The 27155-nt window shown below is 42.8% G+C and overlaps 1 protein-coding gene across 3 annotated transcripts in view; it reads right to left on the reverse strand.

Annotated features, from left to right (window-relative positions):
- Positions 1–27155, reverse strand: part of INPP1 (inositol polyphosphate-1-phosphatase) — a 149484-nt gene that overhangs the window by 26332 nt on the left and 95997 nt on the right. For all 3 annotated transcript variants that reach the window (XM_044304079.1, XM_044304077.1, XM_044304080.1), the window contains exons 4-5: positions 10944–11144; positions 1693–1867 (exon numbers count right to left, since the gene is read on the reverse strand). In XM_044304079.1, coding sequence (XP_044160014.1) covers positions 1693–1867; positions 10944–11144 — 376 coding nt within the window. The remainder of the gene's footprint in view (positions 1–1692; positions 1868–10943; positions 11145–27155) is intronic.

Below are 27155 nucleotides of genomic sequence, written 5' to 3' on the forward strand. Positions count from 1 at the left end.
ACATGAAAGCCGGGTCATTTGGTACTTGCCCGATTTGAACAGCGATACCCCAGATTGCTATGCCATGGAGCCCATTCGGATAATGATAGAGTATGTGAAAGTAAAGACTTTGGCTCCATGGCGATTCTACTGTATTCGTGTAGTCTGAGTGCCATTTACCTAATAATATGCACTCAGATGTGTTACATGTCTATGTTTACTGTAATGGTTGTGACATTGTATGTTGGAGTAGTGATTTCTGTCCTATTGTCTCCACGTGTGTATTGGCAATCTCCCTTTGTCCTGAGAGATAATTGAATTACTCCTCGGTTGTCTCCGGGGCAGAGAGGAGAAAACCTGAATGCATTGTGGGGATGTATTGTGTCTGTGTCCTGAACTGTTGTTTATATGTCCTGTGTCACAGTCTCATCTGGTCCCTTAGAGGAGTGTCCACCAGATGGGGACCTGCATAAATACGGGCGGGTAGCCCTCAGTAAAGAGAGATTCTGCTTCTTACCCTCCATTCGTGCTTCGACTCATTTTGTAGAGCATCACTAATCACTAGCCCTTGTAAGAGCTCTCTGGATTTCATCTACACCTACAGGAGCATGGATGACTGCTAAAAAGGAACCTAACAGTGCTCTCTAGAATTCGGGGACAAGGACATCTAAGCGGTCCAACCCTCAGCCAGTCTGAGGCAACCGTAACACAGCCCATCATTTTCTGCACTTCTTTATACGTTTTCCCCTCTCCAATCAACTTTTTAATCAAGGTACGCTGTACTTTTGAACAATGTCTGGAACGACTCATTTTCCTCAGAATTTCAGAGAGAAATGCACTGTAACCAGCATGTACAACATTTGATGCCTTCCTTCCTTAAATAAGAGGAATCATCATTGCCACCTGTTTTTCAAAGAATGAATTACCTCACTGCTATTATTTTGAACATGCCCCTTTCAATAAGTGATTGAATTACAGAGAATCAGCAGCATGTCATGACTGTTGGGTCTGTTGGATTTCTATTACTCTACTACACCTGCTAGTAAATTATTTGCCATGTAGAAGTATTATTTCTACCAAAAACAGTGATTGATCAGGTTAGTGATGTCTGACTGCTATTATTGTGAACACAACTGTATAAGGCAATAGCCGACTGCTCATAGACCTTAAACATCTGTCCGGTCAGCATATATCTCTGCAAGGACAATTTTTTAAGTCCTTGCAGAGTTAGTATCTGCAAGCTAATACGGCAGCTCAGTAACCACCTAGAAGGCAGGGACCGTTTTGCACGAATTGAGCACCAATGCCACTTCCTGCTGCAGTCCTTGCAGTCATGTGATCGATGAAGGCCAAGTAACTGCACGAGCTGATATTAGGCCCAGATAAGATCTGCAGCGAGGCTGAATAGCCTTGTTAAAGGCTGCAGGGCTGTATTCCCCTTGTGACTAACGCGTCAGCCTGAGTTATATAGGAGAAATCAGCAGTAAAAAATGCAATGTTGAATGCCCTCCAAAGCTATTGTATGACCTTATGGGAAGCATAAAATGTAAGATAAAAAAAATAAAGACCCTTTTTAAACATTTTTCTTGTTATAAAATTAAAAACCTGGTGTTTAAAATTGGTTAAGCAAGATGAATGGTGGCAGTGGAAAATGTCATGTATATTCTGCACGAATGTAAATTAAATAGACTGAACTATAAGATTTTTCCTTACCTTAGAGTTATAGGATCCTTTACTGCAAAAGGCTGATTAATCACACCCATTATTGGATGCCCTGTGTCCATAAGAAAAACTCCTATCAGCACAGTTACACACTGAAGACCTTTAGGATAAATCCCTTTTTCTGGCTGGATATCTCCTGACCCTTTAATATATTGGTACGTGGAGTCTGAAATTAGAACAAAACATATATTGTTCACCAAGAGTTAGGTGAACAATATAAATAAATTAAATAAATAAATAAATAAATAAATCTCTTCTTGCATATCAAGTGATAAGCACATTGTTGTACAGTAAGTCAAGGGCCAAATCAATCATCCAAGATGGCAGATCGAAAGATCATCAGATTATCTTTTGGCCTGCAAAAGAACATGAAAATAATAGCCTTAAATGTCCAATCTTTATCTAATATGGTAAAGATTAAGGCCCTTCTACATGGGCTAAGGATCAAGATAATCATTGGGAACGAATGCTCCTTCCCAATAATTGCCATTTGCCATGTATGAGAAGTGATGGAGGGATGTATTGCGCACAAACAAGGAAACTATATGAGGACAATGGATCATAGTAACTGTACATCTCCATACATAACCAATCATTCCTGCATAACTGTAGCCAACAAGTGGGCAAAAATTTGAAATTCTCATTCTTAATCAGTGCCTGCTCTGTTGGCCAACGTAAACATGAAGTTACTCTTCGGTCAAGTTCACACTTATTTCGATGAATCCAAAGAGGTGAAAAACATTGAGGTGCTCGGTGTTTAGGGTAGTGCTGCTTCTTACACACAGGATGCAGATATTTTAGAAATTATGACCGCATAAATCTTTGGAGTTTTGCCTCAGTAAAATGATATTTTCTCTTGAAGGCCTACAATCTCTTTTCAGGATCCCTCCATTCTCTTCTTTTCCTTTCTCCTCGACCCTGAAACAACTGGTCCAGAATAAATTGGGGTTTCTTAATGTCCTCAATTTTCATAGTTGCCCTGTGTCCTCCTGAAAACAAAAGGGGGCAGCATGAACTAACCTACCCCTCATCTAAATCAATCTGAAAACTAGATGAGTCAAGAGTCTGGACTAAAGGAAAAAATGATGATTACACTTACCGGTAATCGGATTTTCCTGACCCCACGACAGCACCACTGAGAGATGGCTCCTCCTCCATGGACAGGAAACCTGTAGCATAAAAAAGGTGGAGCCACTCTCCCACCTCAGTGGGTTTACAGAGCATGAGAGGGACTCCCCTTTTGATTAATACCATATATATATATATATATATATATATATATATATATATATATATATATATATATATATATATATATATATATATATATATATATATATATATATACACACACACACACACACACACACACACTTTTTTTTTTTTGCATCATCACGTGAATTTCTTTACCCACCACCACCTTAGGGAGGGAATTAGACGGGTGCTGTCGTGGGGTCAGGAAAATCCGATTACCGGTAAGTGTAATCATCATTTTTCCCCTCCCCCACGACAGCACCACTGAGAGAGATTACATAGAATTCAAGGGAGGGTGACCACTTCTAACACCTTAGTACCAAAAAGGAGGTCAGAAACAGAGTCAAGTTGAAGCCTATAGTGCTTATAGAAAGTAGAAGGAGAAGCCCATGTGGCTGCCCTGCAGATCTGGTCAATAGAGACATTAGATCTTTCTGCCCAGGAGGTAGACATTGCCCTGGTAGAGTGAGCCTTCAGTGACAGTGGAGGGGAAAGACCAAAACACGAGTAGGCTAGGGAAATAAGTGCTCGTATCCACCTAGCAATAGTACTCTTGGAGGCCGTATTACCTTTTCGAGCCCCAGCGTATAATACAAACAAGGAAGAGGTCTTCCTCCAATCTTTTGATTTCTCCAGATAATAGATCAGGCATCTTTTCACATCCAGTAAGTGCCATCTATCTTCTTCCTCATTTTTAGGGTCTGGAAAAAAGACTGGCAAGACAATTTCCTGCAACCTGTTAGTCTTGGAAGGTACCTTGGGAATGAACTTTGGATCTGGCCTAAGAACCACTCTATCCTCACGTATGGACATAAATGGGGAGTTGAAGGACAGTGCCTGAAGCTCGCTAAGTCTACGGGCTGAAGTTAATGCTATTAGCATGACTAACTTTAAAGTAAGATTTTTAATAGAACTTTCCATCATAGGCTCAAAGGGGGGACTGGTCAAGGCTTTTAAGACTAAGTTCAAATCCCAGGGGGGAAACCTAGGACCCCTAACAGGCGCAACCCTATCAACGGCCTTAAAGAACCTGACTATCCAGGGATCCATAGCCAGACTTCTACCACATAAGCCCGAGAGGGCCGAAACCTGCACCGTCAAAGTGCTCTTGGCCAAACCTAATGACAGACCTCTTTGTAGAAATTCTAAGACCTGTTTAGTGGAAACCTTCTCAGGCCAAACATCAGTGTCCCGACCTGAAAAAGGAAAGAAATCTCTTCCATATTCTTGCATAAATGGTATTTGTTACCCTCTTTCTACTACTAAGAATGGTGGAGGTCAAGGCCTCAGAGAAGCCTTTCTTAATCAGGTGCACCCTCTCAATCTCCATGCCGTAAGGTGCAGGGACCCTACCTCTGGATGTATCACTCGGCCCTGCCTCAGGAGCTCCGGAATGTCGGGAAGAACCCATGGCTCCGCTATTGACATGGATCTGAGTAGAGAGAACCAGGCTCTCCTTGGCCAAAAGGGGGCGATGACTATTAGGTTCGACCTCTCTTCCCTTATCTTCCTGAGAACTCTGGGTAGGAGCTGAAGGGGGGGGGGGGGGAAGCATATCCCAGACGGAATCTCCAATCCAGGAGAAAGGCATCTATCCCATAAGGGGATTCGTAGGGACTGAGGGAGCAAAACCTTTCTACCTGTCTGTTCTCCCTGGTAGCAAATAGATCTATATCTGGTACCCCCCCATAGATCCACAATTTTTGCAAATATGGCCGGATTCAGGGACCACTCCCCCTGCTTTAAACGATGACGGCTCAGGAAGTCGGCCTGGACATTCTCTACCCCCCTTATATGTAGGGCAGATATGTGGGTTAGTTCCTCCTGAAATTCTGAGAATATCATCCCTGTCTCCCTCAAAGATAGGGATCTGGTACCTCCCTGGCGGTTCAGATACGAAACTACTGTTCTGTTGTCTGACATTACTCTGACATGTTGGTGCTGGAGTCCTGGCCGAGCTGCTCGTAAAGCCAACAACACTGCCCTTAATTCCTTCCTGTTGGACGAAAACTGTCTCTGTAACGGGGACCAGGTTCCCTGCCTCACTTGACCCTGGAAATGAGCCCCCCATCCCCAAGGGCTGGCATCCGTAGTGATCACCACTGGATTGGGGTAACTCCATGGAATACCCTGGTCTAAATTTCGTAACTCCAGCCACCAATTGAGGGAGATCAGAGTCCTCTGGCTGAGACATATCTGGGAGTCTAACGTTATCGCCTTTCGTTTTGTCCAATTCAATATTTCCCATTGCAATATCCTTGAATGAAACTGAGCCCAACGGACTGCTGGAATACAGGCCGTCATTAACCCTAACAAAGACATTGCTTTCCGGACTGACATTTCTGGGTTCTGCCGAGCCCTCCCGGCTTCGTTCTGGATCTTCCCCATCTTCTCTGCTGGAAGAAAAGTCCTTTGCTGTAGAGAATCCAACCGAAGTCCCAGAAATATCTGACTTGTGCTGGGTTCCAACCTGGATTTTTTGGAATTGATCATCCATCCCAGCTGTTCCAGGATCCGAATCACTGTCCGTACTGACTTCTGACATGTCTCCCGTGATTCTGCAATAATCAAGAGGTCGTCCAGGTAAGGGAGGAATAAGACATTCTCCTTTCGAATGAAGGACGCTACTTCCGCCATCACCTTGGTAAAGGTTCTCGGGGCCGTACATAGGCCGAAGGGCATGGCCTGGAACTGAAGGTGTCTGATACTGGTACCCTCCGTAACAGCCACTCTTAGGAACTTCTGAAAAAAGGGATGCATCGGGATATGTAGATATGCATCCTTTAGATCTACTACCGCCATAAAACAACCCCGGAAAACTAAATGAATCGCGGATTTTATGGTCTCCATCTTGAACTTTTTTATCCTTGGGTATCTGTTCAAATGTTTCAAATTTATAATTGTTCGGAAGGATCAGTCTGGTTTTTTGACCAAGAACAGCGTGGAGTAGAAACCCACTCCCTGCTCTGCTCTTGGTACCGGGACTAACACACTTTTTTCTATTAGTAGATCTACCTCTTTTGATAACTGTCTGGACTCTTTTGTTACTACAAACCTCTGCGGACAATGACCCCGAAACTGCAACTTTAAGCCCTCTGTAATAATGTCGTACACCCACCTTCCCGCGACTTCTCTCCAGGCAGAGGGAAAGAACCTTAGTCTTCCCCCCTACCTGTAGCCTGGCGTCACTTTTTAGAAGATTTATCCTTCTGAGAGGAAGAGGAACCTCCAAACAAAGCCTCTACCCCCTGAGCCCTTTGGCCTGGGAAACTGATCTCTATCTCCCGGCTGTCTTCTTCCCTGAGATCTAGGGGCGTTCTGAAAGGGACGTCTATAAGGCCTGAACTGCGAAAAGGAAGACTCCTGAGGCATTCTCTTTTTTCTATCAGCCGCCTTCTCTAGAAGGGCATCTAACTCAGGACCGAATAAAAACTGTCCCTGACAGGGAAGGCTACATAAGCGTTGTTTAGAGGCTATATCGCCCCCTCTCCAGTTCTTAAGCCAGAGGGCCCTACGGGCGGAATTAGAGGTGGAAGCCGACCTGGCTGCTAGACGAACTGCCTCCACCGAGGCGTCTGATAGGAAATTCACAGCTTTCTGTAGGGTCGGAAGTAAATTCAATATCTGGTCTCTAGGGCATTTATCCCTTAACTGACCTTCTAACCTCTCTAGCCATAATGCTAGGGACCTAGCAGTAACGGTTGCTGCAATGTTGGGCCTAAAGGAGGCAGTGGATGCTTCCCAGGTATTCCTCAGGCAAGAATCTATCTTCTTATCCAGTGGATCCTTCAAAAAACCCATGTCGTCAAACGGCAATGAAGATACTTTCGAAATGGCTACGTCCAACTTTGGCGCTTTATCCCACGAAGTAGAAGCTTCTTCCACGAACGGGTATTTTCTTTTAAAATTTTTACTAATAAAGGCCTTCTTATCAGGCTTCTTCCACTCTTTTTCTATCAGTGCTGATACGCTCTTATGCAAGGGGAAACCTCTTCTCTTCTTTTCCCGTAATCCTTCAAAGACTACATCTGCAACAGACCTATCTTCTTTGGCGTCTTCCAGCTCTAATGTCGCTCTAATTGTTTAACAATTTTTCAGTATCAGATACTGGGAACAGGAATTTCTTCTCCTGTTCCTCCTCCGCGAATGATGAATCTTCTGATCTGTCATCCCCCTCATTTTCGCTAACCGAGTCCGGCTCTGAGTCTGTTTTATCTACCGGCTTCGACTTTTTCGCTGTCTTAAGGGATTCCTTAACCTCTGCCTTAATGAGATTTTTAATGTCCCGCATCAGATTCGGGGATTCCTCCGCCAAGGTTCTTTCAATGCAGTCCTGACATAACTTCTTATTATAGGACGTGGACAAAGGGCATCTACATAGAGCGCACTTTGTTTTTTCTCTTAGATGCGGCTTTTTTAGCTGCCATCTATAACCAACAAGGGGACACAAATCAGTGATTTAACAAAACTCATTGTCTTACCCCATCCAGAGTCTGTCTTATACCGGCTGCTTCTCTGGTTCCGTCTCCTCTGGTCTCTTTTCCTCCTCCATACTTATCCTGGAGGTATAGAGAATACGGAAATCAATATGCTGCAGGGAACAGCACCTCTCCTCTGAGAGTTCCGCATGTTCCCTGGGAGCGCCTTTAAGATGCCGCCAACCTCTCAGTCTACTGCAGGCAAAAAGAAACTGGCAGAAGCTCTGGCAATCAGGTGAGAGCACAGCTATCCCTTCTTCCACTCTTTCCTCCGTCCTGCTGTGTTCCGATCTGCTGGAACGCATGGGTACTTACATATCCGGCCTGAAACCGGAAGTCGTCAGTGGAACGCATGTCAAAGCTGACGTCACGCCTGTGACTTCCGGTTTGGCGCTCCGACACGCTCCACTGCCCGGCCTTCGCCCGCAGTCCCCGCTGGGTGCGCATCCGGGGAAAACAGCCCTTTGGCTTGTTCCCCCTCGCCGCCTGCCTCGCGGCAGCACTCGGGCCTCTCCTTTGAGGGACCGGTGCCTTCAGCCCCAGGATCAGCAGCTGGCCCGGACCAACTCCTGTCCCTCAGTGAACCACCGGTAAGGGCTGGCGTGACCCATGGCTCTCTAGGCTGTCCTAGGATTTCCAAACCATGGGTCCCTGAAAAGAAAACACTACAAGTCTCCTGCTCCAGGGACAGGAAACCTCACTGAGGTGGGAGAGTGGCTCCACCTTTTTATGCTACAGGTTTCCTGTCCATGGAGGAGGAGCCATCTCTCAGTGGTGCTGTCGTGGGGGAGGGGGAAAAAAGGCTGAGGTGACGGCAAGTTTAATCTCGGAGAAACGGACTTTCACTTTAAGAACTATTCTTAAATTATCCATAAAAGAGGGAGCCTCTTCAGTCACCAATTTTAAACTGTACACATTGAAATCATTTTCTTTTTATGGAACTGGGACATTACTTTCTTACAAATAACACATTCCTTGTGAGAAGATTCAGTGCCAGATCGTACAAAAAGGAATTCTATGTCCTATAACATAATAATGAAAGGCATAAGGGCAGCACAGTAGTTCAGTCGCCTTTCAGCACTGGAGTTCTAGGTTCGAATCAGACATCTGCACAGACTTGTATGGTCTCCCTGTATTTGCGTGAGTTTCCTCCGGGTACTCTGGTTTCCTCCCATACTGATAGGGAATTTAGTTTGCGAGCCTCGCTGGGGATAGCGAGTGATGATAATGTCTGTAAGTTGCTATGGAATATGCCAGTGCTATATAACTATATATAAGTTCGAAACTGGAAATACATCACCACTACCCCAGGGGAAGGAATTCCCAAGTCCCAAGGAAATCTCTAGTCTCTCCGCATCATAGTGCCACATTATGGACGTCCACAGCATATATATATATATATATATATATATATATATATATATATATATATATATATATATATATATATATATATATATATATATATATATATATTAATTATTATTAGAAAGGCTCCACCAGCAAACTACTGGAACTCAGCCTTTCAGTTACCAGCTGAAAGAAAACAGATAAATCAAATAATAATATAGGCTGGCTCACAGTATTTTTGCATCAAATACAATATTTATTAATATAAAATGCAACTACTTAGATATCAACATATCAGCACAAATACATATACGTGTATATTGTATAGATATAGACAGTGCGGAGCTCACGCACTAACCTATATAGACTGGAGTACTCCTAACAAATAGATAAAACCTTATGGCTATACTGGACCTGCAGACTTTCAGTTGAAACCACTAAAAATGTCCACGGACTTATATACCAATTTGTTGGAACCGAACAGGTTCAAAAGTTGTCCTTATAACAGTAAACTCTGTATTTAGGTACCTTTTGACGGTGATGGTTATACTGCTTTTCAAATTGCAGCGTTCGCTCTCTCTCCACTTTGGGAGCGGGCTTCCGACCCGTTCTCTCAGCGTCCCACGTGACCAGCTGGATGGCAAGTCGCTGGTTGATGACGTAGGTGCTTGGAGCCGTAGGGTTGGCGGAAGCTAATGCAGCTACGATGTTACTTGCTCGAGCCCGTCAGGTTACCGGAGCTTGATATAGCAGAGTTTACTTTGTAGTTAGTTTGCTTCTCTTCTGTAGCGTTGATATACAAACGGACCGGTAGATGATAGCATAGGGTTTCTTTCAATGGCTGAAAAAGTCTTTTTTTGCAGGATAAAAACCGCACCAGTAGCCTTGGTCTAATACACACTAGACTCGTTTCGGAACGTTGTTCCTTCCTCAGTAGTTGAATGTAGAATGCTGACTCTCAGCATTCAACTACTGAGGAAGGAACAACGTTCCGAAACGCGTCTAGTGTGTATTAGACCAAGGCTACTGGTGCAGTTTTTATCCTGCAAAAAAAGACTTTTTCAGCCATTGAAAGAAACCCTATGCTATCATCTACCTGTCCGTTTGTATATCAACGCTACAGAAGAGAAGCAAACTAACTACAAAGTAAACTCTGCTATATCAAGCTCCGGTAACCTGACGGGCTCAAGCAAGTAACATCGTAGCTGCATTAGCTTCCGCCAACCCTACGGCTCCAAGCACCTACGTCATCAACCAGCGACTTGCCATCCAGCTGGTCACGTGGGACGCTGAGAGAACGGGTCGGAAGCTCGCTCCCAAAGTGGAGAGAGCGCGAACGCTGCAATTTGAAAAGCAGTATAACCATCACCGTCAAAAGGTACCTAAATACAGAGTTTACTGTTATAAGGACAACTTTTGAACCTGTTCGGTTCCAACAAATTGGTATATAAGTCCGTGGACATTTTTAGTGGTTTCAACTGAAAGTCTGCAGGTCCAGTATAGCCATAAGGTTTTATCTATTTATTAGGAGTACTCCAGTCTGTATAGGTTAGTGCGTGAGCTCCGCACTGTCTATATCTATACAATATACACGTATATGTATTTGTGCTGATATGTTGATATCTAAGTAGTTGCATTTTATATTAATAAATATTGTATTTGATGCAAAAATACTGTGAGCCAGCCTATATTTTTATATATATATATATATATATATATATATATATATATATATATATATATATATATATATATATATATATATATATATATATATATATATATATATATATATATGACCCGGAGTTGGCACTGAAAGCCCGGGGTTGCCTTAGATCCTTCTGCACCAGCACCCCTGGCACCATGGGGAAAAAAAGTCTGGGCAAGAAGAAAGCTGTCAAAAAAAGACACCAGCAGGGAGAGCTTCTATGCATCCCCCAGGGACAGGAAACAACTGAAGCAGTTAACGTGAAAAAGGGTTTAATCTGTTGTGTCTACATTGTTTCTTGTCCCTGTGGAGGTGGGAAACTCTCCTGGCAGTGCGATTGTGGAGGCGCTGGTAAGAAGGAACCTTATACACGCACAGTAGCTATGGCGTACAGGTCAAACAATGCAGATATTTGTATTTACAGCAAGATTAAAGCCTGGTGTTTAACTCACCAATAGGATCCACCCAAACTGCAATGTTATCTAGAGGGATGCACACATTAACAGCATCTAAAGTCGCGCCTGTCAGAGTCACCTCCTGGTGAACAGCTCTTGCTAAAGTCTTGGCTGCAGCCTTGTTGTTATCCAGTACCTTCTCCAACAGACTCGCAGTTTCCGGCTCTGAAGGACAGACTTTAACAATAATTTTTTCTCCTAACAATAAAGGACAAATTGACATAAGATTATCAAACATACTCTAGTGTTACATATTTTCAGGGAAAATGTTAAATGAATAAACCAATATAAACAAAAATTGCGTGTGAAATATATAGTAGAAGTATAACAGTGGAAACATACCAAAAAAATTCAGATAGGTCACAGCATGCACGATTTTGGTCAGACTTTCATTCCGCATTCAATTTAATGGGTTATAATTTTTTTTTTATTTTTTTTAATGGGACAGCACATGGACGCCACCTGTGTGCGCTTCGTTTTTTGGTTTCATTCTTCTGTTTTTTTGATGGATATGAGAAAATACATGTGCATGACATACTAATTGCATCATGACAAAAAAACAGCCAAACTGAACACAGACAATTTTTATACCACACAGATGGAAATCTGCCTTTTTTTTTTTTTTTTTTTAGAGGACAGAACACAAAAGATCACTTATTTGGACAAGCCCTTAGTTCAACATCAATTACAGCAAAGCTCCTGTACACGGACCCGATGGTGGTTCTGTGATATCCACTTGTGCATTAGGGCCTACATATATGTTCAAGGAGTTAAGGAACATGATTACTGATCTTAAATCCATGGCCCCAATCTATTAAGTGTTATTATGGGCAGAATTATGGTTTACAGGTTAGCTCAGTGCTGAGGTCCTGGGTTCAAATCCGACTAACCACAACATCTGCGTAGGGTTTGTATGTTCCTCCCTTGTTTAAGTGGGTTTCCACTGGGTGCTCCAGTTGTCTCCCACACTCCAAAAATAATAACTGAGCGAAGTCTCCCACTATCCAATTACCAGTAAGTGTAAAGTCAGGAAGGGACCAAAGCCTGATTACCTTTACGCCCAAAAGCAAGATCAGATGAGAAATACAGATCCAAGTTATAGTGTTTAAAAGAATGTAAGAGGATGACCTAGTAGATGCTTTACAAATGTCCTGAAGGTCACCTCTGCTTTTTCCGCTAAAGATATGGAAACCAATCTAGTAGAGTGTGCTGTCAGTCCCTTTGGCAAAGGTTTCTGCATGGAGAGATAAGCTAAATATATATAGTCTGATTAATTCATCTAGCTAAGGCCGAATGCACACGGCCGTTTTTCACAGCCGTGAGCAGTCCGTGGAACCACGGGCTGGATTCCTGCTGACAGCAGGAGCGCAGCGGCGTCATTGGTTGCTATGACGCCGTGCGCTCCCTGCTGCAGCCGCAATACACTGGTATAGATCATGTGAACAACTGGTATAGATCATGTGAAAAACGGCCGTGTGCATTCGGCCTAAGTAGTATTTACTAGCTGATGTTTCTGTATTTGGGCCTGCAAACTGTACAAAAAGGGAAGAACATTGTCACGTTCTGTAGATGGTGTGTTCCTCAGCAGGCAGCGCCGCTTGCAGTCAGTTGTCAGGACAACGAGGCCGAGCTTCCTGGTTCAGAAAGCATCAGCCAATCAGAAGTGCACGATGTCACCCATGTGACACTGGATGGGTCACATGACCAGGAAGTGCTGCCTATTTAAACAGACAGCCTGCTGGCCACATGTAGCCCATGATTGGTTTCATCCTTTGGATCGCCACACTAGCATTTGTTCCTGTGAAGTTGCTATTGGATTCCGGACCCTGGTTTGTACCCAGACTCTGACTTGTTGCTGGTTCTAATTCTAATTTGGTTCCAATTCTCCTGGTATTGACCTCGGCTTGGTACGTTTTCTGGTTGTCCACTGTGCCACTCTGTCACTACTCATCTGCTATTTTGTTTCCCTGTATTCCCTCCCTGAATCAGACGCAGCACTTATACAGGAGGAGACTACTATTCAGTTGCGGGCCAATGGTTAGAATGGACCGTGCAAGTAGGTAGGGACAGTGCTAGGCAGGAATATAGGGCTCACTGTTCCCTACTGTGACCAAGATCAAACCCGTTTTAAAAGGTGCTTCCAAGTAGGCTACAACACGTCTTCTAATATCAAATCAATTAAATTACCTTCCCTTCCGTTACACAAGATTGCTACAAAATGAGATCAGCGAAACCCAGAGACCACCTTAGGTATAAAAAATAAATAAAAAAAAGCTGGGTGTAATCTTAGAACAATCCTATCCTCCTGGATAGTAGGAGGGTTAATAGAAAAAGCCTCCAAGTCCCATATACCCCATGCCAAAGTAAGGGCCACTAAAAAAAGGCACACTTAAGAGTCAGGAGTTTAATAGAGATGCGGTCTCTAGGTTCATAGCGCAAGACTCAAATCTCAAGGTGAAGATCTGGAAATCTTAACTGGAACCATTCTAGACAGAAATGAAATAGAACATTAAGCACTGCTATCTGCACTTACAGGATACTATCCCGCAGGTTAAACTGCTATCTAAGCATTTCTGTATAAAGTCTAAAACCTGAGGTGAGATGAGCGGCCGAGAGGTAGAAGGACCGACCCCGAAAAATTTAAAGAAAGCAGACCAAGTTATAGCATATATTTTTGAAGTAACTGACTTCCTGCTCTTCTACAATATAGACACTACAGAATCAAACAGTCAATAAAAAAAAAATAGTCAAGTGTAGACCCTTTACTTGAGAATTAGTTCTAGGACTCTGCAGTACAAGATCCAGTACTTCCAGCAGATTCAGGGAGCCACAGACAGCCAGCCCCTGGAGCCAAGTAAACCAAGCTTGACACAACCGAAAAGTAGCTAACAGAATAACTCTCTCCCTCTGTCCTTCTTTATCCTCAAAAACTTTGGGAATCAGCTGAAGGAGGAAAAACATAAGAAAGGCCCCAGGCCAAGGACAGAAGGAAAACACTTACTGCTACCAGGCAATTCCTTTGAATCGGGTGAAAAAAAAAAAAAAGCTGGCAACCTTTCTTTAGGACCTTGAGGGAAACAAACCTATTTCTGGCTTCCCCCGAAGTTGAACCATCTGGGAAAACACACCAGGACTGAGCTCCCATTGCATCTGATCTTCTTGCCAGTTGTATATACGGTTGTATACATAGGCTATATTCCCTAATGCTTGAGACCTGGTACACACTGATGATTCAAATAAGCAACTGCGGTAATATTGTCTGATAATATTCTTATATGATGCTCCTGAAGCAAAGGTCGAACCTGCTAAAAGATCCGTAATATACTGTAGCTAGCAGCTCCTTAATTTTTTGGTACCGCAGCAGGGAATCTTCCCAGGTTCCCTGAAATAACCTTTCCTACACATAGGCACTGCATCCTACTGGACTGGCATCCGTAGTCACCACTTAAGATTCAAATTATCCGGGGAAACTAACAGCATAGGTAACCACCAACTTAGGGCCTTCAAAGTCTCAGTGACACACCCAAAACATTCTGTCTAAGTCTACTTTCACACACATTTTTTCATTCCATTTGCGAGATCCGTTCAGGGCTCTAACAAGCAGTCCAAAATAGATTAGTTTGCATTCGAATGCATTCTGAATGGAAAAGAATCCGCTCCAAATGCATCAGTTCAGTCTCCATTCCACTATGGAGACGGACACAAAAACGCTGCTGATGAAACCGAGCCAAACAGATCCATCCTGGCACACAATGTAAGTCAATGGGGACGGATCCGTTTCAATGGTGTTCAAGACAGATCAGTCTTGACTATGGTAAAAATAATACTAACGGATCCGTTCAGAATGTATTATCTGAATAAATCCGACCATGACTGATCCGCACAAAAACGCGAGTGTGAAAGTAGCCTAAATCATCCACTGTCCAGTTCTGAAGAAGCATGGCCTACATACCTCTGGAATGAGCCTAGGCCCACTGCCCCACAAGAATACACTTAATCTCTCCCCCCCCGAGTAGTAATTTGCCCAAAACAGCTGCGTCTTGTGGTGTCATCCTGGATTTCAGTATATTCAATATCTGGACTAGAGACAAACAAAATCAATTTGATCTTGTCCACATGATTTGCACATGCTAGTCTGGAAGGTCCTACCACAAGGAAATTGTCCACATAGGGCACAAGAGCACAGAATGACCACATTTCAGAGATCAGCTTTGTGGAAATCTGAAAAGCCATCAAGATCCCAAAGGCTGTACCTGAAACTAGCTCAACCATCCTTGGAACCATAGGGCAACTCATTTCTGATGGGCTGAACATATGGGAGGATGGTAATATGAATCTCTGATGTCCAGCACCACCATGAAACAATCCTTGTATAGTAAATCTACTATGGATTTTTAAATTTCTATCTTTTTGTAAATAAAAAAAAAAGTTCAATCCTCTTAGGTTTATGATGGTCCTGAAATACCCATATATATTTTTTGTTTTTTATTACTAAAAATAGGAGTGGAGTAAAATACTGTACCCTCTTCTGATTTTTGACTTTAAAATGGGGTTCTTATTTCAAGAAAGGAGAACACTTTCTAGGGCTTCTTGAACTTTTCTGCTCACCTTTGTAACCACAAATCTATTTTGTATTTTTCTCTAGGCTAGGAGGAAGTTTTCCAATCTTTCTTCCACACTGGTTTTATTAGAAATTATCTTTCTTCCCTGACTCAGGGGGACTGGCTGTTAAAGGCTATATACACCTTGGGAGGCAATTTTTATTTATTTTTTATGATTGCATGTTACTAGTTTTTGGCAAAAAATCCTTTTTTCAATTGCCATTTATTAAAATATTGAGCTGTTCTGTCATAAAGGGTCAACAGTTTTTCGAGCTGTGTGACCGGTACTTTCACCTTGTGCCTGTCATCTTATAAACTTTTTCTCTAAAAAAGACCTAGAGGTTATAAACACACATTTAAGCCACATGCTTATCAGAAAGAAATGAGCTATAATAAGTGTTTATAAGGGCAGAGAGTAAGAAAGAAAAAAAAGGGGATTAAATTCAGATATTTTGGGATGAAACCCCAAATAAGTTAAAATTAAAATAAAATAAAAAAAAGGTAGAAGCCAATTTTCCCCACTTTAGAGGACTAAAAAATTCCTTCCCGACTCCAATCAGGCAATCAGAATAACTCCCTGGATCAACGACCCCTCTCTAGTAGCTATAGCCTGTAATATTATTACGCTCCAGAAATACATCCAGGCCCCTCTTGAATTCCTTTATTGTACTCACATCACCACCTCCTCAGGCAGAGAGTTCCATAGTCTCACTGCTCTTACCGTAAAGAATCCTTTTCCATGTTTGTGTACAAACCTTCTTTCCTCCAGACGCAGAGGATGTCCCCTCGTCAGTCACAGTCCTGGGGATAAATAGATGATGGGATGGATCTCTGTACTGACCCCGGATATATTTATACATATTAATTAGATCTCCCCTCTGTTGTCTTTTTTCTAAATTGAATAACCCTAATTTTGATAATCTTTCAGGGTACTTTAGTTGCCCTCCTCTGGACCCTCTCCAGCTCTGCTATGTATGACTTGTTTACAGGAGCCCAGAACTGTACACAGAACTCCATGTGTGGTCTGATTTAGCAATTTGTAAAGTGGTAGGACTATGTTCTTATCACGGGCATCTATGCCCCTTTTGATGCAACCCATTATCTTATTGGCCTTGGCAGCAGCTCCCCGACACTGGTTTTTGCAGCTTAGTTGGCATTTTATTAAAATTCCTAGATCCTTTTCCATGTCAGTGTTACCGAGTGTTTTACCATTTAGTATATACGAGTGACTTGCATTATTCCTTCCCATGTGCATAACTTTACATTTTGTCAGTGTTAAACCTCATCTGCCACTTCTCTGCCCAAGCCTCCAATCTATCCAGATCCCTCTGTAGTAGTATACTGTCCTCTTCAGTGTAAATTACTTTACACAGTTTAGTGTAATCTGCGAAAATTTATACTTTACTATGCAAGCCTTCTACAAGATCATTAATAAATATATTGAAGAGAATAGGGCCCAATACTGACCCCTGAGGTACTCCACTAGTGACAGTGACCCAATCTGAGTGTGCACAGTTAATAACCACCCTCTGTTTTCTATCCGTGAGCCAGTTACCCACATACAGACGTTTTCTCCCAGTCCGAGCATTCTCATTTTATATGGTACAGTGTCAAATGCTTTGGAGAAGTACAGATATACGACATCCATTGATTCGCCGCTGTCCAGTCTAGAACTTACCTCCTCATAGAAACTGATAAAATTAGTTTGGCATGACCGATCCCTCATGAAGCCATGCTGATATGGCGTTATTTGCCTATATCCGTTGAGATGCTCTAAGATAGCATCTCTCAGAAAACCTTCAAACTGTTTACCCACAACAGATGTTAAACTTACCACCCTATAGTTTCCAGGCTCTGTTTTTGGACCCTTTTTGAATATTGGCACCACATTTGCCATGCGCCAATCCTGTGGGACATTCCCTGACAGTATAGAGTCCACAAATATCAGAAATAAGGTTCTGGCTATGACATTACTTAATTCCCTTAGGATACGGGGGTGTATGCCATCCGGTCCTGGCGATTTGTCTATTTTAAATCTTTTTAAGTCGCTCATGTACTTCTTCCTGGGTCAGACAGGACACTTTTAATGAGGAATTTTTTTTTTACATTCTGCATGTCAACTGACAGTTTATTTTCCTCAGTGAATACATTGGAGAAAAAAAATATTTACCAGCTTTGCTTTCGCCTCATCACTCTCTGCGACTTCCCCCTCATTACTCTTTCACCTCTACAGGACCGCCGCACGCAGGGATGAGTCTTTGCGGCGGCCCTGTAATTCCTCCTGGACACGCCGACCCGTCATGCAAGATTTCCTGTGAACGCGCGCACACAGGAACTGCAGGCAAGCGAATGGATCTACAATCTGCCAACAGCGATTGTTCGCTGGCAGGCTGTAGATGCAATTTTTTTTTTAACCCCTAAAAGGTATATTAGACGCTGTTTTGATAACAGTGTCTAATATACCTGCTACCTGATCCTCTGGTGGTCCCTTTTACTTGGTTCGACCACCAGAGGACACAGGCAGCTCTGTAAAGTAGCACCAAACACTACACCTCCCCCCCGTCACTTATTAACCCCCGATCACCCCCCTGTCATTGATCACCCCCCTGGAAGGCTCCATTCAGATGTCCGTATGTGTTTTGCGGATCCGCGGTGTCAGTGTTTTGCGGATCCATGGATCCGCAAAACATATACGGACATCTGAATGGAGCCTGACAGGGGGGTGATCACTCCATATAGACTCCCTGATCACCCCCCTGTAAGGTTCCATTCAGACGTCCGTATGTGTTTTTTGGATCCGCAAAACACGGACACCGTGGATCCGCACATTGCCAGAACTATATAGAAAATGCCTTTTCTTGTCCGCAATTGCGGACAAGAATAGGACATGTTCTATAGGCTCTATAAAAAATGCAGTGTTCGCCCGATCAGGCCTGATCTTGTGAGCACACTTGCGTTCAGTCCGCCCCACCGCAGTGACAAATATTTTTTCTGATCACTGTAAAAACACAGTAAAATCGCTGTGGCGCTATAAAGAGATCACTTTTGAGGGGCATAGCGAGTTCATAGATTTTTATTTTTTTGGGCACAAGTTAGCGGAAATTGATTTAAAGGGAACCTGTCACCGGGATTTTGTGCAAAGAGCTGAGGACATGGGCTGCTAGATCGCCGCTAGCACATCTGCAATATCCAGTCCCCATAGCTCTGTGTGCTTCTATTGTGTAAATAAACCGATTTGATACATATGCAAATTAACCTGAGATGAGTCCTGTATGTGAGAGGAGTCAGGGACAGGACTCCTCTCAGGTTAATTTGCATATGTATCAAATCGGTTTATTTACACAATAAAAGCACACAGAGCTATGGAGACTGGGTATTGCGGATGTGCTACCGGCCATCTAGCAGCCCATGTCCTCAGCTCTGTACCCAAAATCCTGGTGACTGGTTCCCTTAAATTTATTATTATTTTTTTCTTACAAAGTCTCATTTTCCACTAACTTGAGACAAAAAATAAAATCTCACATGAACTCACCATACCCCTCACGGAATCCAAATGTGTACATTTTTTTGTAGACATTTATATTCCAGACTTCTTCTCACGCTTTAGGGCCCCTAAAATGCCAGGGCAGTAAAAAAAAAATACCCCACATGTGACCCCATTTCGGAAAGAAGACACCCCAAGGTATTCGCTGAGGGGCATATTGAGTCCATTAAAGATTGAACTTTTGTCACAAGTTCTATGAACTCACTATGCCCCTCACGGAATACCTTGGGGTGTCTTCTTTCCAAAATGGGGTCACATGTGGGGTATTTATACTGCCCTGGCATTTTAGGGGACCTAAAGCGTGAGAATAAGTCTGGAATCCAAATGTCTAAAAATGCCCTCCTAAAAGGAATTTGGGCCCCTTTGTGCACCTAGGCTGCAAAAAAGTGTCACACATGTGGTATTGCCGTACTTAGGAGAAGTAGGGCTATGTGTTTTGGGGTGTCTATTTACATATAACCATGCTGGGCGAGATAAATATCTCTGTCAAATGACAACTTTGTATAAAAAAAAATGGGAAAAGTCTTTTAGAGAGATATTTCTCTCACCCAGCATGGGTATATGTAAAAAGACACCCCAAAACACATTGCCCTACTTCTTCTGAGTACGGCGATACCACATGTGTGACACTTTCTTGCAGCCTAGGTGGGCAAAGGGGCCCAAATTCTAAAGAGCACCTTTAGGATTTCACAGGACATTTTTTACACATTTGAATTTCAAACTACTTCTTACGCATTAGGGCCCCTAAAATGCCAGGGCAGTATAACTTGCCCCACAAGTGACCCCATTTTGGAAAGAAGACACCAAGGTATTTCGTGATGGGCATAGTGAGTTCATGGAAGTTTTCATTTTTTGTCACAAGTTAGTGGAATATGAGACTTTGTAAGAAAAAAAATATAATCATCATTTTCCACTAACTTGTGACAAAAAATAAAAAGTTCTATGAACTCACTATGCCCATCAGTGAATACCTTAGGGTGTCTTCTTTTCGAAATGGGGTCATTTGTGGTTTTTTTTCTACTGTCTGGCCATTGTAGAACCTCAGGAAACATGACAGGTGCTCAGAAAGTCAGAGCTGCTTCAAAATGCAGAAATTCACATTTTTGTACCATAGTTTGTAAACGCTACAACTTTTATCCAAACCATTTATTTATTTTTTTAACCAAAGACATGTAGAACAATAAATTCAGAGAAAATTTTATGTAGAAATGTAGTTAAAAAAAAAAATTACAACTGAAAGTGAAAAATTTAATTTTTTTGCAAAAATTTGGGTAAATTTTGATTAAACAAAATGAAATACAACCAAATGAAAGCTATATTACTGAGAAGAAAAGGAGGTAAATTTCATTTGGGTGGTAAGTTGTATGACCGAGCAATAAACGGTGAAAGTAGTGTAGTGCAGAATTCTAAAAAGTGGTCTGGTCATTAAGGGTGTTTAAGCTAGGGGAGGCTGAGGGGGTTAAAGGGCGACACCTTCAGATTTATACTTTTTAAACATTTATATAACTGAAGAACAGTTTAGGGTTAGTTTTACTCTCTTTGGCAATTAATCTCTCGGTCTCTAGTTTGGCCACTTTTGTTTTTTACATGTTCTATTTTTTTCCTTATAGTTTTTCAGTGCTTTCGTGCTCCCCTCCTGTTTCAGTGAATTATATGCTTTCTTTTTGTCATGTATTGCTTTCTTTACAGTTCTATGTATTGGTTTATTTTTGTTCCTTAAACCTTTTATTTCCATACAGTATGTACCTCTCACAATTAGATTTTAGAATGCTTTTAAAGCTATCCCATTTTGTGGCTGTATTTTTATTTTTGAGGACTTTGTCCCAGTTACTTAGGCCTATCGCCTCTCTTAGTTGGCTAAATTATGCTTTTTTGAAGTTTGGTATCATTGTTCCTCCCTGTAGAAATGCTCTTTTGAATGATAATTGGAAGGTTATTACCTTATTATCCCTATTTCCCAAGGTGTTCCCCAACCTGCACGTCTGTTGTTCTGTCAGACCGATTGGTTAATACCAAGTCCAGTATGGCCGTCCCTCTAGTCGTGTCCTGAACCAGTTGGGAGAGGTAATGGTCTTTGGTTATTGCCAAGCACCTGTTTCCTTTATGAGATATCCAAGTTTCAGTTTTCCAGTCTATATCTGGGTAGTTGAAGTCCCCGATAATAACCACCTCATTCTGATTTGCTGCCTCTCCTATCCCGTTTAGTAGTAGATTCTCTACCCACAGTGACTCCACATGTTCATGTCCCTCACATATCTTCACAGAGTGTGGGCTTTAGACAAGACTTTAAAGGCAAACCCCTCCCCTTCTCCGGTTTTGACGATCCTTTCTAAACAGACTGTAACCTTGTACATTAACTGTCCAGTCATAGCTGTCATCCAGCCATGCCTCAGTTATTCCCACTATGTCATAGTCCTCCTCACACATCACTAATTCCAGCTCCCCAGTTTTATTAGTCAGGCTTCTGGCATTAGTATACATACATTTGAGAGGTTTATGTATATTTTTTTACCCTACACCTTTCCTTCTGAACTATTCTAGTCCCCACTTCCATTCCTCCCCCAGTCCCACTACCCTCTATCTGCCCCATCTTCCCCTCCTATACAGTGGCGGAAATAATTATTTGACCCCTCACTGATTTTGTAAGTTTGTCCAATGACAAAGAAATGAAAAGTCTCAGAACAGTATCATTTCAATGGTAGGTTTATTGTAACAGTGGCAGATAGCACATCAAAAGGAAAATCGAAAAAATAACTTTAAATAAAAGATAGCAACTGATTTGCATTTCATTGAGTGAAATAAGTATTTGAACCCCTACCAACCATTAAGAGTTCTGGCTCCCACAGAGTGGTTAGACACTTCTACTCAATTAGTCACCCTCATTAAGGACACCTGTCTTAACTAGTCACCTGTATAAAAGACACCTGTCCACAGAATCAATCAATCAAGCAGACTCCAAACTCTCCAACATGGGAAAGACCAAAGAGCTGTCCAAGGATGTCAGAGACAAAATTGTAGACCTGCACAAGGCTGGAATGGGCTACAAAACCATTAGCAAGAAGCTGGGAGAGAAGGTGACAACTGTTGGTGCGATTGTTCGAAAATGGAAGGAGCACAAAATGACCATCAATCGACCTCGCTCTGGGGCTCCACGCAAGATCTCACCTCGTGGGGTGTCAATGGTTCTGAGAAAGGTGAAAAAGCATCCTAGAACTACACGGGAGGAGTTAGTTAATGACCTCAAATTAGCAGGGACCACAGTCACCAAGAAAACCATTGGAAACACATTACACCGCAATGGATTAAAATCCTGCAGGGCTCGCAAGGTCCCCCTGCTCAGGAAGGCACATGTGCAGGCCCGTCTGAAGTTTGCCAATGAACACCTGAATGATTCAGAGAGTGACTGGGAGAAGGTGCTGTGGTCTGATGAGACCAAAATAGAGCTCTTTGGCATTAACTCAACTCGCTGTGTTTGGAGGAAGAAAAATGCTGCCTATGACCCCCAAAACACCGTCCCCACCGTCAAGCATGGGGGTGGAAACATTTTGCTTTGGGGGTGTTTTTCTGCTAAGGGCACAGGACAACTTATTCGCATAAACGGGAAAATGGACGGAGCCATGTATCGTGAAATCCTGAGCGACAACCTCCTTCCCTCTGCCAGGAAACTGAAAATGGGTCGTGGATGGGTGTTCCAGCACGACAATGACCCAAAACATACAGCAAAGGCAACAAAGGAGTGGCTCAAGAAGAAGCACATTAAGGTCATGGAGTGGCCTAGTCAGTCTCCGGACCTTAATCCAATCGAAAACCTATGGAGGGAGCTCAAGCTCAGAGTTGCACAGAGACAGCCTCGAAACCTTAGGGATTTAGAGATGATCTGCAAAGAGGAGTGGACCAACATTCCTCCTAAAATGTGCGCAAACTTGGTCATCAATTACAAGAAACGTTTGACCTCTGTGCTTGCAAACAAGGGTTTTTCCACCAAGTATTAAGTCTTTTTTTGTTAGAGGGTTCAAATACTTATTGCACTCAATGAAATGCAAATCAGTTGCTATCTTTTATTTAAAGTTATTTTTTCGATTTTCCTTTTGATGTGCTATCTGCCACTGTTACAATAAACCTACCATTGAAATGATACTGTTCTGAGACTTTTCATTTCTTTGTCATTGGACAAACTTACAAAATCAGTGAGGGGTCAAATAATTATTTCCTCCACTGTAATTTAATTTCCCTCCCCCCCCAGTCCCCATTTTAAACAGTCCTCCAACCTTCTAGCCATCTTTCTCCCCAGCACAGCTGCCGCTTCCCCATTGAGGTGCAGCCCGTCCCTACGATAGAGCCTGTAGCCGATAGAAAAATCGGTCCAGTTCTCCAGGAACCCAAACCCCTCCTTCCTACACCAGTTCTTGAGCCACTTGTTAATATCCCACTCCCTTTCTTGTGTGGCTCGTGGTACAGGTAATATTTCGGAAAATACTACGTTTGAGGTCCTTGCCCTAAGCTTTTGACCTAAATCCCTGAAATCATTTTTAAGGACTTTCCACCTACCTCTAACTTTGTAATTGGTTCAGATATGGACCATGACCGCTGGATCTTCCTTAGCCCCTCCCAGTAATCTGTCAACCCGATCCGCGATGTGTCGAACTCTAGCGCCAGGAAGACAGCACACTGTTCAGCGATCACGGTCTTTGTGACAGATTTCCCTATCTGTTCCCCTAATAATGGAGTCTCCCACTACCAGCGCCTGTCTGGCCTGCCCTGCACTCCTGGTTCCTTGCTTACTGGAGCTGACATTCCCCTGACTGGCAGAGGAAGTGTCCGGCTGAAGCAGTGCAGTCCCTGGACTGACATCCCCCTCATCTGCCAAAAACTTGCAAACTTGTGGAGGTGTGTCAGATCAGGGCTAGCACTCTTCCCTCTACCCCGCTTTCTAACTGTTACCCAGCTAGCTACCTCACTTTCCTCAGCCTCCTCTCTGTCACTCTCCCCCTCATCTACTCCAAAGAGTGCTTGCTCGGTGAGAAGCAAACTCTTGCAAATTGTCAATGCCTCTCAGTGTTGCAACTTGCCCGTTTAGAGACTCTATTTGAGATTCCAAACTGGTAATTTGCTCGCATCTTGAACAAAGATATACACCCTCAAATGGCTGTTCCAGGACTGCATACATCATGCAAGATGTGCACTGGACTGCATTGTCAATTGTGCAACACATACTAAATGGGGATTACAACAGTAAAAAATTTATAAGTATACTGGTTTCACAATGATGTTGCTCTTTGACATATTTCTATATGGGTGATGCTGTAATTCATACACTGGGGGATCTGGGACACACACACACAAACTGCAATACAGATGGCTGTGCTGCGGCGGGGCAGGGGAGGGAGAGGTGTGTCCCTTCCCTGTTCCTCTGAAAGACAGCACGATTAAGCCGTACAGCGCGAGGTATAACTTTTTTGTTTTTATTTATATATGTACAATACTTTTACTGGCACATGATGGGGGGGCTCTTGTTACTGACACATTATTGAGGGCATCTATGGGGGCACTTATTGGGTATTTTATATGGGGGGCTCTGTACACTAGCATTTTATACTGGGACACATTATGGTGGGTACTATGGGGAAGGGGGGAGAGGAGTACTAGGGGGTTATCTACGGGGGGCACTAAGAAGGGGTATTTTATACTTGCTCTCAGTGTCCCCCATAATTTGCATCTACTGGGGCACTATATATGGGGCATTTTATACTGTTACATTATGGGGGCAATAGGAGGAAGGGGGGGAAGAGGAGCACTATGGGGGCACTATATAGGGGTATTTTATAATGGCACATTATAGGGACATGAGCGCAACTGGGTATTTTTTGCACTGTCACATTATAAGGAGAAATTATTTCTACTGGGGGGGGGCATTATGGTGGGCTTTATTACTCCCCCATGGTATGAGACCCCTAGTAGCAGCACCAACCCCCCCCCCCCCCCAGCCAAAGTGTTGAAGTGGTGTCCAAGATCCCGAAGGGCCAAGCCAAGTAATTGTAAGTTTTCATGCGAAATAGGTTTAGGTTATACACATATAGCATACACTGTGCCACACAATGTCCAGCATACCTCTACACTGTGTAGTCTGTTCTATAAGCACCACATTGTTTTGTGGCGACGGACAGAAAATTATCTGGACGTGCCCCTCCCGAGACAAGGCTCTGGATCAGCCACTGAATTCAGAGTATTTTACTCTGTGAACCTATAAAACAGTCTGAGAAAAAAAAAAAAAAAGTGTATATCTATTTGTAAATAGATATATCTATAGACCTGTACTGATAACCACCAACATACATCCACATATAAAAAGACACTCGGCGACAAGCCCTCGAGACTTACATCAATAGATATGTATATAGGAGTTTAAAATCCAGTTAGAACCCATGTCATTTATAAATGGTACTTTAAAAAAATAAAAATAAATCCTGTAAACCCAAATAATCGTATCAGGGTGAATAATAGTCATAATAATATTACTCACTTTACTGGGGAGGTGGTTTGCAGGATAAAGCTCAAGACACCTGCAGTGTTTCAACTCCACCAAGATCGCTTGTAAAATGTCAGGAATTGTTATCAGTCCCACTGTAGTAGCTTCTGTAACAGCGGCTGCTGTGCTTCACTGTTCCCCTGCTTACTGCCGCAGTCCTGGGCACAGTGTTCAGTGGTGATCTGCTGCCAGTACTTCCCCATTCACCGCTGCAGTCCTGGGTTCTGTCCGTGTAGGCACTATTCTGGGATCCGCTCCACAGTTTCTTTTCAGACCTGGCCACCGTAGCTTGCTACTTGTTCTGTGCAGTACTTCCTTAAGGGCCCATGTGCATCACTTCCTGTGCTTTATGGGTTAGGTTATGTGACCTCGCTGACCAATCCTAGCCCTCCTGCACATATATAAGTGGCTCAGCCCCCTTTTCAGATGACTCAGCGTCAAGGTCCTTTTGTCCTGCTAATGTTGCTGTGATCTCCGCTTGTGTACCTGACTTGTGCTTGTGTTTCTGGACTCCACTACCTGTTTGATCCATGTCTGGTTGCCTTTACTCTCCTGTTCCCGACCCAGACTGCCTGATCTGTACCTGTGCCGTCTGCCCTTACCTATTGATTCTTTGACTTCTCCTCTGCCTCATCCTTTGCTCCTGCACTATTGCTTCTGGTTACGACTCGGCCGGCTGACTACGCCTGTACCTCTGGTACCTTGCTCAGGTACCTCCTGGTCCGCCTGTATCAGAAGCCTCGTGTGACAATCCTCCTCAAGAGGTAGCGACCTGGTGTTCCCATCAGGAAAGTCTATGCCACCATTAGGGGTACTGTGAAGATCGAGGGGTTCACTTAGAGGAGGTAGGACACGTGGAGCAGTGGGTTCACGCCTGCTGGTTCGTGACAGCTTCTTTAGCAATCACCTTTATTTGGAATAAAAGCTCAATGTGTTTTGGGTGCAATTATCTTCCTCAGGAGCAATAGGTTTTGTTAAACCAGTTTAAAAAAAATCCAATTCCCGCCTTTGGAATGAATTTTTTATTTTTTTTTGTGTGTGCTGAAGCTATGCGTTCCAAGATGAAACGCACACTGGTTTCATGCCTATTATCCATAATAGTTAGATTTCCCCACTTCAGCGCACATCTGTCGCCCACATATATTCAATGCCTGGCCCAACTAGAGGGCCCTAAATAAATTCACTTATCAAATAGTTCAATGAATAAAGATTAAAGATATAGATCTACATGTAGTTATTAATATAAAAAAAATGCATGAGTCTAAATAAACTTACAATTAGCATGACAAATAAAAAGATGTATATAAAAAAAAAAAAATTGTTAAAAAAAATCAAATTTGTCCATTAAATCATAATTCTTAATTTTGAATTTTGCTACCGTATATTCCAAAGATTAATTTAATCCTAAACGAGACTGGGTATTCATCCAATATATCCAGACCATTTCTTTTCTGCAGAGTTGTTGATATGATTAGGGGACCTATTCCAGGGGGGAGGGCTCACTCTTAAATGTCTCGGCTCTCTATCGTGAGCTACCG

Source organism: Bufo gargarizans, chromosome 8 (genome assembly GCF_014858855.1).
Source record: "Bufo gargarizans isolate SCDJY-AF-19 chromosome 8, ASM1485885v1, whole genome shotgun sequence".
NCBI classification, from domain to species: Eukaryota; Metazoa; Chordata; class Amphibia; order Anura; family Bufonidae; genus Bufo; species Bufo gargarizans.